Raw genomic sequence first — 12,876 nt, 5'->3', positions numbered from 1 at the left:
ACCACTGCGCCACCTTGGCTCCAAAAGAAGAGTTCACTCACTGTTGAAATTACATGCAATTATTTGGGGGAGTTTCTTTCCACTATTTTCAATTCCATTTGTGGCCCCCAAATGTCAATATCCACAAATACCTATGGAGGAAGCTTTTCTTTTCGTCAAGTTCTCTATGCAGAGTTTTCCAAAATACCTTGCTAGAACTAAAAATCAGAAAACCACAACTAGATCTAACCAATAGACTAATAAATTAACAGTCCAGTACCTGATTTAAGAATCTCATCAGCAGGATAGGAAAACAATAGTGTTCTTCCCTGTTTGCTTCCAGAAACTATAATCTAAGGCTCTCCTCTCTCTGCTATTCCAAGGAGGTTCAAAAAGAAAATTATAAATTATATGTATATATAAAGATATCTCACCCAGACTGTTCACACCTTTCGTCTGCCTCTGTGCTCTTACTGTGACTGCCCCAGCTTCATAGCAGCTCGCAATTGCCACCTTCTCAGCTATCGGTTTGGGAAGCTTCCTCCGAAACGATCAGGGAATTTGCGGATTCCCTGAAATCATCAGGGTGCACTCCCCTTGTTCACCGTCCCTACAGGACGGCTTTTGTCCAAAAGGACCACCCAACAACTGAGATATCGACAATTCCCTCAGTAGCCCCCAAAGGAAGCATCATCTTGCCGCGACGCTAGCCACGCCTCCTCCAGAATTTTAATTTGGTTCAGGACTCCTAAGAATTAACACACTTGAGGGGAAATCTTTTTTTTGTCCATATTTGTATATGTGGGGTTTTTTTGGAAGGTGGTGTAGGAGTGCCTTTAAATCAATGTTGACTCCTGGCAACTATTTAGAAAAGCTTGGGAGAAGGAATAACAGAATCTGGGGGCAGAGATAAAAGAGGGATCAGCCTAGAATCCTGATGTAGCCACAAGCGAAGTCCAACCTCCATTGAATTCCTTTGACCCTTATCTAATGCTAAGCAGTTTGTAACCATTAATTGAGGATTCTTGTGCATAAGCATGATTAGCAATAAATTAGTTTAATGGGACCTTCACTAGTGGACCTGATCTTTCATGCCTGACAAGAGTCTCTTCAATTTTCTTGGCCTGTTTTTGGATGTGCTTCGCTTTCCAGGGCTGAGAGAGGAATTGGCCCTATGTTACCCGGCTCACTTTATGCCTAAAGTGGGACTACAACTCACAGTCTCCCAGTTTCTAATCTGGTATCTTTATACCAAATCAGCTCTCTGTATTGGCCTGTCATTTTTGAATGTACCCTCAATCCCTTTTAAAAAATTGACCACTTTCCTCCAACACCCTAGACCCATGATGATGAACCTACGGCACATGTGCCACAGATGGCACGCGGAACTCTCTCTGCAGGCATGTGAGCCGTCGCCCCAGCTCAGCTCAACCATGCATGTGTGCGTGCCTCTCATCAGCCAGCTGATTTTGGGGTCTCTGCCGCGAATGCGTGGTGTGCATGCAGAAGGCTCATGAGCATTCACGGGGAGGTGGGGGTCGCACAAGCATGTGCAGGGGGCGGGGAGGAGAGCGGGGGCATGCGGTGTGCCCCCATGTATCCGGTCTTTGGTCCCAGGAGGCTTCAGGAAACAAAAATGGGCTGCGGGGGGGGTGTTGTGTACATGTGTGGGGGGGGCTGGGGAGCATGGGTGTCACATGCGCAGGAGGTAGGTCATGCGGGGGTGTCATGAACACATTTCATTATGTGTGTGGGCATACATGCGCACATGTCGCACATGCACTTTCGGCATGCGATGACAAAAATATTAGCCATCCCTGCCCTCGACACTGGTTTATTAGTTTGGTTTATTAGATTTATATGCCGCCCTTCTCCCAAGGACTCAGGGCGGCGTACAACATTAAAAGAAACACATAATACAAAAGTATTTAAAAAAGACACTGTGCTAATAAGTGTGTTCTTAGTAATTTGTACATATGAAATACCTAAAATAGAATAAACAATTTCCCATATGAATTCTTTAAGAATGTTTAGGTCGGTGCCATCTGGATCCAGTGAGTTGCTTGCTTTTAATTTGTCAATAATCCCTAAAACTTCAGCTCCTCACTCACCATCTGTTTCATTTTCCTCACTGCAAAGAGCCAAGTAAGGCACATGGTATATACATCCTTCGCTGTGAGAACATAAGTGAAAAATTGAGTTTCTTGGTGTAACTTGATGTAACTTTAATGCCTTATTGACCAAAGGCCCAACGGAGTCCATTTAAATGAATTTAAGTTGAAATTGCTTTTTTTTTTTAACCATACCGTATTTATGTATCTGATTTAAATTTGATCAGATATGTCTATTTTCTGGAAAAATTCAAATCCAATTATGTTCTGTTTTTGTTAATTGCTTCAGTAACATGCATTTCCACTCTGCTGAGACTCATTCTACAGATTATGGCTTTGAAGCCATATGGAGATGCAACACAAGCCAATTTGAAACGAGACTTATGAGATGCCGACTGGTAAGGAAGTACAAACAACACACACTAGTCACCGAAGGAAATCATGATGAGTTCTTTAAATACATGTTTGTTCAGTTCAATATTCAAGATGTTGTCTAGGCAACACCAGGCAGACTTTGTAAAATTTGGTCCACTGTCCTTTGAAAGACTGTGAGAGCAGATGCAATTCACTGAGGTAAACAATTCTAGGGAACAGATTTGGGGAACGCGTTGATTATCAAAGGTCTGCTCTGATTTGCCTGAACATCTGTAAATGTGAAGCTGCCAACATTATTTGACGGAAACGTTTGTCCTTAGCTAGGGTGACAAGAAAAGTCTATGTGCAGGGCAGAGCACCGTTATACAGGACAACAATAATAATATTCAGTTCGTTGTCTTCATAAATGTACCATATTTTTCAGAGTATAAGACGCACCTTCCCCCCCCCAAAAGAGGGTGAACATCTGGGTGCATCTTATACACTGAATACAGCATTTTTGGCCTCCCAAAATCTCGCCCCCGCGCATTTTGCAAAAAATAGACGCACAGAGTTTGGGAGGCCTGCAAAGTGCTCCTGGGGACTGGGGAGGTTTTTTGCTCATTTACCCCAGCCCCCAGGAACACTCTATAAGCCTCCCAAAGCCTATGCATGCCTTGTTTTTTGAAAAAAAATGGGCCCATTTTCGTGAAAAAATGGGCCGCCTTTTGGTTGGTTCTCCCACCCCCCAGCCCCCAGGAGCACTTTGCGACCTATCATACTCTCTGCATGCCCTGTTTTTCACACACACAAAAAAAAACAGAAGTGCAGAGGGTTTGGGAGGCCTGCAGAGTGCAAAAACGTTTTTGTTTTTTTAATTTACCTCTTCAAAATCTTGGTGCGTCTTATACTCCGGTGCATCTTATAATTCAAAAATAAGGTATATCTTGCTGCATAACAGGGATAAGGTATTTGAAATTAGGCATTTCTCCTTATGTTTGGACATGGCTTTTGGGTTTTATGGCTGATCATGGAATTGCTGATACAATCCTACGGAGGAATTATTGTCTCTGTCATTTGTATTTCTAGAAGTGTCTGGTTTGGCACAGCAACAAAACAGGGCAGACCCAAACTTCAACGGTTAAAGAATGTCAACCAGCCTGCCTTCCATGGAGGACCTGCATACTGCACGGGTTAGAAAGAGGGTTAAGAAAATATCTACAAACCCCTCACATCCCGGACATAAACTGTTTCAACTTCTTCCCTCAAGATGACGCTATAAGGGATTGCACACCAAAACAACCAGATGCAAAGACAGCTTTCCCCCATGCCATCACTCTGCTAAACACCTAATTCCCACAACACAGTCTTATGCCCTGGGATGTTAAACCATGTAGTAGGACTGTATTACTGTTATCCTTCTCATCTGTCCTATTACCTATTCCGTTAGCATCTGATGACTTTCACTTTGCTGTTTGTTCATTATGATTTATGTTGATTGCTTTTATTTGGTTGTTAGTGGATCCGGCTTCTCCTGTTGACTTTGCTGGTTGAAAGCCAGCTGGGAAAGTCACAAATGGACATCACATGACCTCAGACACTGCAACCATCTTAAATGCATGTTGGCTGCCAAGCACTCAGATTTTGATCATGTGACTGTGGGAATACTGCAATGGTCATAAGTGCGAGGACCGGTTGTAAGTCATTTTTCCCAATGCCAACTGTAACTCTGAATGGTTCCTAAATGAATGGTTGTAAATGAAGGACTACCTATAAATTTCTACCATATCACCTACGGGAAAAAAGTTAGAAACTACAGGTAGGAGATCCCATTGTCTGTCTGCCTGCTCTGGGGCAGATCTACTCCCACAAATTGGGAATGCTGCATCATAGAAAATGAATCATGCAAGGGATCTTTAAAACATAAAGATCTCCAATTTCTCAACATAATCCTGGTTATGGAATAAAAGTGTCTACTCTCTAGGTAAGGGGGTCAAACTCAAGGCCCAGGGGCCAGATCTGGCCCATGGGGTACTTACATCTGGCCCATGAGGCTGCCCTGGAAACAGCGGACAGGCCCGAGGTGTTTCTGCCAGTGAAGGGGCTCCCGAGCTCCGTTTTCTGCTGCCACGGCCTTCTGCAACCCTCTGCCAGTGAAAACGAAGTTGTGCTAGAGTTGTCAGGGTTGTGTTTGACCTCAGGGGGGTGGGCGTGATGAGGGTGGGCGTAGCCAGCTCTACGTCACTCCTGTTGGGGGCACCTGTGGTGGCCCGAGTGCTCTGCCAGCGAAAACGGGCTCCTGAGCTCCGGTTTCGACTGCCATGGCCTCCTGCAACCCTCTGCCAGTGAAAACGGATTGCACACACCTCCAGAGCTCCATTTTCACTGGCAGAGAGTTGCAGGAGGCTGTGGTAGCTGAAACCGGAGCTCGGGAGACCGTTTTCACTGGCAGAGCACTCAGGCCACCACAGGCGCCCCCGACAGGAGTGACGTAGAGCTGGCTACGCCCACCCTCCTGAGGTCAAGCACAACCCTGATGCGGCCCTCAATGAAATAGAATTTGACACTCCTGCTCTAGGTGTATTTTTTTTATTATCTATCAAATACAGAATGCCACAAAGCTGTCCTGAGCTGTTGTTTTTTCCATTTAATTCTAATGAAAATGTCATAAGCATCCTTTTAAAAAAAAATCCTTAAAACAGAAAATGAGTCATCTGTTCAACTGTTGTTTTTCACCTCACTTGTGCTTTCACACTTCACATTACTTCAACTTACAAAGCTTGAGAATAAGCTTCCCCCCCCCAACCCCAACCCCCACCCCATTTTACTTGTAAAGAAATACTTGGCTGTTACTTGCTGGGTTGGGTCTGACAAATGGCAGTTCATAACAAAACAAATAAATCAAAGGCCAATTCCTCCAAAGAATACAAAGCCCATGATTCAGATATGGGCTTTCTGAGGAGTTTCAAACTGTTTAGTATTGACAGGAGCAGGAAGGTTGGAAGGGAATCATATTATCATTTCAAAATGGCTTTTGAAAATTTCAACAAGAACAGTGACAAATTGAAAGAAGGTCACAACCTCAAAAATCAAGCCCTTTCAAGAATGGTTGAAGGATCTGGATATGTCCAGTTTACAAAGAGGCATGATAGCAGCCTTCAAGAATCTGAAGAACCATCCCATAGGAATAGGCTTGTTTTCTATTATGACTAGAACTATGGATGAAAATGGCAAGGGAAGAGGATTAGACTAGAGATCAGGAGGAACGTTCCCACTGTAGGCCAATAGAAGGGTACTCCACTCCTCTACTCACAGTAGAATCCCTTACGCCACCAGGCTTGAAATTTTGGGCTTGGTCAATCTGGAACTGTGCCGCCTGTGGTTAGCATAGTACACAAATTTGTCTGCTATTAACGTCTTGCCTCTCAACAACTTCTTCGGCTTTAACCACAATAATACACGGGCAAACAATCAATGCAAACTCAAGGTAAACCACCTCAACCTCGATTGCAGAAAATACGACTTCAGCAACAGAGTGGTCAACGCCTGGAATGCTCTACTCGACTCCATTGTTACAGTCTCAAACCCCCACAGCTTCAACCTCAAACTGTCTACCGTGGACCTCACCCCATTCTTAAGAGGTCCGTAAAGGGGGGCGTGCATAAGCGCACCAGCGTGCCTCCCCATCCTTGTCTCACTGTCTCTATTTATCTGTATTTCCTTCCTTTGTTCATGTTTATGTTCATACCTATATTGTTATCTTGCACATGTTTGCCAAACAAACAGATAAATAAAGAGGTTGCCATATAAAGTGGTGAGTTCATTATAGGTCTTTTAACAGAGTTTGGATGAGCATTAGATCTTGCAGTGAGTAGAGGATTCAACTGGATCAGTGTTTCCTCTTCATGGCAGTGGAATTCTGTGATTTGAAGTCCATACCCCTGGAAATTGTCATAGTTGGAAAACAGTCCCCTAGGATTCCTTCAAACTCTATATTTCTATCATGGCGAGATTCATACAAGTACAGTTTGGCAACTGTAGTCTTAGCTTTAGAATACCTGAAGTGTATTTATGTATGTATTTATAAACTCATTAAGGCATGCAATGCTGCTATTCAACAAAATTACATTTTCCCTCCTAAAGATAATTTCATCTGTGCGTGGGGGGGGGGGGGAGTCTCCCAATCGCACTCCTGGGATTTTTAAATCCTTCTTCTGAATACTTGGAATGTCACTTAGGTTTATCCTGGGCTTTTTTAAATAAGCTGAGGGAAGTATTTGCCAAGCAGTAATGTGGGTAAGCCTTGGTTTGCTCAGAGGTGGGCGGCATATGAATTAACTGAGCGGCATATGAATTAACAACCAGTTTGCCCAGCACCGAAAATGTGAGCGTGCGCGCCATCTGTGCGTGCCCCCGGACTTCTGCGCATGCACTTCGCTCATGCACGCATGTGTGTGGCATTAAAAACAAGGCTAAATAGGACAGCATAGCTACAGGAGGAAGGGGGGCAGGGGCGGGGCGGGTCCACCCGCAAGTTCCAAGTACTAGTTCGCCTGAACCGGCCTGAACCGGCAGCAGCCCATCACTGGATAAGCTTATGTTGTTCAAAGAGAAACTAAAAATAATGCTAAAACAGAACAAACAAATGGAAGAATCTTAGATGTTACTTCAGTGGTGGGAAATTGAGAGACCGCCTGCTGCCAATTACCTCCCAAAGACCCATTAGATCGCACAGGGTCGGCCTCCTCCGGGTTCCATCCACCAGCCAATGCCATCTGGCTACGACCCGGGGGAGGGCCTTCTCTGTTGCAGCTCCGGCCCTTTGGAACGAACTCCCCGCGGAGATTCGGACCCTCACCTCTCTCCTGGCTTTCCAAAAAGCCGTTAAAACCTGGCTGTGTCGGCAGGCCTGGGGTTGAGGAGCTCTCTTCCCCTCTCGACAGGTGTGGTTGTTATTTTAAATGCCTGTCTTGTATTTGTATGTTCCCTTTCCCGTTTGAGTTGTTCGCCGCCCTGAGTCCCTCTAGGGAATAGGGCGGCATATAAATAAAATAAAACTTCAAACTTCAATTATGGCCCCTTTTATTACAACATGTGGACTTCAACTCCCAGAATTCCTGACCCAGCCGTACTGGATCAGGAAGTCTGGGAGTTGAAGTCCACAGGTCCTAAAGGGGCCCTTGATCGCTGATTTACCTGAAGAAGAGAGGGCTGCTTCTCTGTAGCTGAAGCCTTGTCCATCCAAGAATCCAAAGGTTTCAGAGTGGCGGAGGCCTGAGTAACAACAGGAAACTTAGCCGCTAAGGTTGGCCGACTGGCTATGTGCAGCTGTTGTTCCTGCTGCACTATCTGCAGTTTCTTCAACAACTCCTGAGGTGAAATTATGCCAGAATTTCCAGAGTGGTTCCCAGGAAGAGGATGTGACCGCTTAGGAGGCTTGGATTGTTCTTTACCAAGCGCTTGGCCTGGCAGGGAACCATTGAAGTACATCGTGGGTGGCTGTATTGCGCGGTTTACCTGGGCCGCCAAGGAGAAGGCTGGAGTCCTGTTGAAGGCTGGGGCAGTTGAATTTGCTAGTCCTATGCTGTTAGCTTCCACTTTAGTCATCTGTTTGGACTGGCCTTGCAACTGCTGGAGCAGGCTGCTTGGGCAAGCGGTATTCTGGGCGGGATGAGAACTCCCGATGCTCTGTGAAGTCACAGGCTGGAAGAGCCCAGTGAAAGCTTCCCCCACGGAAGGGTGGCTGCCATTCTCGCAGAGGCGGTTCTCTGGGAGTTCAGAGACCGGTTGAAGCTCTGGCCCACGCACCATCAGTTTTTGAATGGCCGGACAGAGCTGCTTTTCTGTGGTGGGCGAGTGTCTTACGGGTTCCTCATACAAGAAAGAGCGTAGGACTCCCTGCGGAAAATGGTCTTGGTGGAGTTTCTGAGATGTCTCGGAGACATTTTGGTACAGATTTGTTTTTTCCTGCTTTCCAAAGAGAGTCATAAGGGACAGGTGCCGAGGCTCAGAATCTGTGTGCTGCAAGAAGAAAGGAAGAATAATTAAGACCAAATCTGATTGACTAGCCGCGTTAGCAACAATCAATAGAAACAAATCCTCACCGGACCTTAGGATGGTGTGTGTGTGAATAGATAGTTGTGAGGGGAAATGGCTCATAGGTTGAAGTTATCCCCTAGTCAAATTGACTTGGTTTGAGCTAGCCATGACTAGATTTTCATTACACAAGGCAGTGAGGTCACATTTTTCTGGTGACCATAAGCTTGATCCTTAGGCACACACTTCTTGCACAGTGATCTTGTGGTGGAATTTCTGGATAGAGCACAGGGGGGAGTGAAGAGGGAGTCTAGCTTGGAATCACTCTGCGGGGGGAAGTAACAGAGGCCAGACCGGTATTCCCAAGAGAATGCAGTTAGTCTGGCAAAATTCTTGCATATAGAGGAATCCCAGTAAAGACACTACTTTGGCCTACTCCCAGGTGTTTCTGGTTCCTTGCACCTGACAAGATAGCAAGCAGCCTATATTTTTTTCCCTATTATGACATCACAATTGTTTCCACCAAGGATGCAGGATCCATGACTCCCTGATAAAAACTAAGCCGCAGAAGCCTCTTAACAGCCCCCCCCCCCCAAATTGAATCAAGCTCACAATCTGCCACTGGTTTTATTTTATCAGTCTGAATGTAACTGAAGACATGTGTTGTGGCCCGCTAGCGGATCTGGCAGAAGATTTGGACTGTGAGGAGGTTGGGAAGGAACATGGGCCAGTCTGGAGCCTGGGGAAGGCTCTGAAAAGTGCTTTGCATCGGAGGCAGAGATGGGGCCAAAGCCATCTGACAGTTATCAGCTGCCTTTGGAGTCAGACATCAGTGGGGCAGAAGAATAGCTGGAGCCTGTTCCCAGTGTGCGCATGCGGAGAGCTGCCAGGAAAAGGGAACATCTAAGGAACAAGGGTCGACTTGGGAGTAAAGCCACAGGTGGATGGTGAATGGCCCCTCCCATAGGGAATAAAGAGGAGTGAAAGAGGAGAGGAGTTTGCAGGAGACAATTAGTTCAATTCATTACGGTGAAGATCTGTTCCTGACTTCTTGCCAAGTATTGTCTGCTGCAGAGTGGAAATTTGGAGGATATCGGCCTGGCAGCTCTCCAAGCCTGACCAAGGTCTGTAGTTGTGAAATCTCATGAAAGACTGTTGGCCGGGACTTTGCTGGAGAGGAATTCACTTTAAACTAAATAAAGGGTTTTTTATCAGGATGAAGAGTTGGCTTCGTGCTTTTTGGGAAGCCTGGGCCAGAATAACATGTCTAAATCTCCCAGAGATGATTCTATACACGCTTATATTAAAACAAACCCCACTGTACTTAAGAAATTAATTAGTTGACATGAATAGGCTGGTTTATCATGAATACAAATATGCCATACCTGTGCTTTCTGACTTTCCCTGGGCTTTAGAGGGATTGGTTTGATCAAGTTGGGATTGTGGTATAGAGCAGAAGAACTGATCATTTGTTTTGGCTCCGAGCATGTTTTACACTGCAACACACACACAAAAGGTATAATTTTATTCAAAAAGCAATGTTTCACCTCAAGATCGACAGAACTGTAGATTGTGAAATTGCAAAGATCAAGCCTAACCCTCGAAAGGTGACTGTCCACCCGCTTCTTTAAAATCTCAGAGGCACCGATTCTTAACAAACACCCTAGTAACACTGTTTCATTGTTTCCACAGATTTTACTGTCAGAACATTGTTCTTATAATTGGAACAAAAACTACCGTATTTTTCAGAGTATAAGACACACCCTTTTCCTTCAAAAATGAGGCTGAAAATCTGGGTGCGTCTTATACACTGAATACAGCATTTTTTGCCTCCTGAAACCCCGCCCCTTCATCAAAATGGCCATATAGAGCCTGTAGAAGGCTTTCAGAAAAATACTGGGGGCTGGGGAAGGCAGAAATGAGTGAAAAACAGGCTGTTTTTTGCTCAGTCCCCCCCCCCTCAGCCCCCAGGACTCTATAAAGCTCCTAAAGGCTATGCATGCAATATTTTTGACAAAAATGGGCCTGTTTTGTGAAAAATTGGCCCTTTTTTGCTCGTTTTAGGGAGCCCCCCCCCCAGAGCACTCTGCAAGTCCCCTAAAAGCTATTCATGCCTTTTTTTAAAAAGGGGGGGGCATTTTTGGGAGGTTTACAGATACACATTTTTTTAAAAAAAAATTTGCCTCTTCAAAATCTTGGTACATCTTATATTCCTGTGCGTCTTATACTCCGAAAAATATGGTATGTAGCTGCATCCTGTACCAGGGGTGGGTTCCGGCTTTTGGTTCGCTCAGTGCACGCGCAGTACTGAAAAAATGCTTCTGCGCATGCACAGAAGCAAAAAAAAAAAAGAGATAGAACTGGTTCAGGGGTGTGGCAGGATGAGTTACTACCTAATTGGCCGAACCGGTAGGAACCCACCTCTGGCTTGTCCCCATTATGGTTAACACCATCACTGGAGTCAAATATAGTTAAATTCAGAAGAGAAACTTTAACTGCTAGGTTGAAAAATGACCACGAGAATCAAGGCTATTTGAAAGGAACATAAATATCATTTTATAGGAAGAAATAGCACATGCAATCCATAACAGAAGTACAATGCTAATTTCCATAAAAGACTTTATAAATGTGATTTTGTATTCCCGATTATCTACTCAGTTTGCATGCAATGTACACGTAAAACAAACTAAGGGCAAGGGATCCGTTTAAAGCAAGTCATAATGTTTGAACAAGTGTAGTTTCAGGTTCCAGATGTTATTACTTGTTTTTTACAGCTTCTGAAGATACATAAACATATGCTCTTCAAGATTTTTAAGGCACCATCGATCCTTTAGCAAAAACTCTATACTGCTAGGAAACTTACATTCAACTGTCTTCAATTATACACAATCTGATAGTAAAAGAGAAGGAAAAATGCAAAACTATACAAATTATAAAATCTGATAGACTTGTTACCTCAAAATTAAAAACTTCTTTATTCAAATCCAAACAAATCAAAGAAGCTGAGCTTTGAGCAAAAATAACCGGCATTCTCATTTTCTCTTGCAATGATATTCTATACAGAGTATGGGCCAATGGTCAGCAACCCACGGCTCTGGAGCTGCATGTGGCTCTTTCATCCCTCTGCTGCGGCTCCATGTCGCTCAAAATATGCATCAGAACTGCCAATGTGCGACACCCGCCGGCATGCAATTTATTGAGCTTTTCGACCCCAGGTAGGCCAACCATGGATAAATCCAAAAAAAGAAAAGTTTAAGAAGAAAACAGAACATTTAATTCAACTACATATCCTAGTTTTGTGGCCGCTCAGGAAATAATCAGACATGAGGAGAGTTTTGTGGCTCCTGGTGTTTTTTTCTTTTCTTTGGGAAATGGATCCAAATGGCTCTTTGACTGTTTAATGTTGCTGATCCCTAGTATGGGCCATCACAAATGAAATGGTCTTATCCTATATTTTAATAGCAGTTAGCAGTTAGACTTATATACCGCTTCATAGGGCTTTCAGCCCTCTCTAAGCGGTTTACAGAGTCAGCATATTGCCCCCAACAACAATCTGGGTCCTCATTTCACCCACCTCGGAAGGATGGAAGGCTGAGTCAACCTTGAGCCGGTGAGATTTGAACAGCCGAACTGCAGATAGCAGTCAGCTGAAGTAGCCTTCAGTACTGCACTCTAACCACTGCGCCACCTCGGCTCTTTTAAGTCATGGAACATCAGAGAGTAGAGAAATGTGGAAAAGAATTCAGAAATTTTGGAAGTCTCTTGTAGCAGAAAAATAACTCTTCAAATACTCAGGATTCAGAACCATACAGAAGGGACGCTGGTATAAATTTGCATTCAGATATCCAAAAGTTAAAATGAACTCTCTGTCAGCATTCCAAATATCATCCAAAATTAAATCAGAGTCCAAGGCAGAACTTTCCTCAAACTTCCAATTTATTAAGAGAGACATGTTGGCACACCTGTGGAAAACCCGAATCTGAAAACCTCCTGGGTTTTCCACCCAGTTGAAAGTTCATGATCTTGCCCCCATACCCACAAGTCCATCACATGGTCCAATCTTCCACTGCCACACTGGCATTTCCACCCATCTAGTTCCGGTCAGGTGCAGGGGTGCAGAGACAAAGAATGACCTTGGGCTTCTAGAAAGGAATGTTTTATTTTGACAACAACATTCTACTCCTTACTATTCTCCCATTTCCCCACTAATGAAACGGCATAGTAAAATAAGAGAGTGTGGCAGGCGAAAGATCCTAAAAGGAATATGATTGGAGGCCTGACACTCTCATTACTGCCACAATTTATTCTGCATCCAGGAAACCGAAATGCTGAGATTAAGAAGCTGAATAGAGAATTGTTTCTGTGAGTGGCATCTGATAATGGAAAAAAATGAAGG

General features: G+C 44.4%; 1 protein-coding gene across 3 annotated transcripts in view; it reads right to left on the bottom strand.

The window, feature by feature from the left end:
* DCP1B (decapping mRNA 1B) overlaps positions 1-12,876 on the bottom strand; it is a 60,135-nt gene that overhangs the window by 8,004 nt on the left and 39,255 nt on the right. For all 3 annotated transcript variants that reach the window (XM_087722898.1, XM_087722899.1, XM_087722900.1), the window contains exons 6-7: positions 9,866-9,976; positions 7,641-8,465 (exon numbers count right to left, since the gene is read on the bottom strand). In XM_087722898.1, coding sequence (XP_087579024.1) covers positions 7,641-8,465; positions 9,866-9,976 — 936 coding nt within the window. The remainder of the gene's footprint in view (positions 1-7,640; positions 8,466-9,865; positions 9,977-12,876) is intronic.

This window comes from Thamnophis sirtalis, unplaced genomic scaffold (genome assembly GCF_051295495.1).
Source record: "Thamnophis sirtalis isolate CommonGarterSnake01/CBP01778 unplaced genomic scaffold, rThaSir2_p1.2 scaffold_9, whole genome shotgun sequence".
Lineage (NCBI taxonomy): Eukaryota > Metazoa > Chordata > Lepidosauria > Squamata > Natricidae > Thamnophis > Thamnophis sirtalis.
Note: the sequence above shows the minus strand (reverse complement) of the source record. Positions and strands in the feature narration are given on the sequence as shown.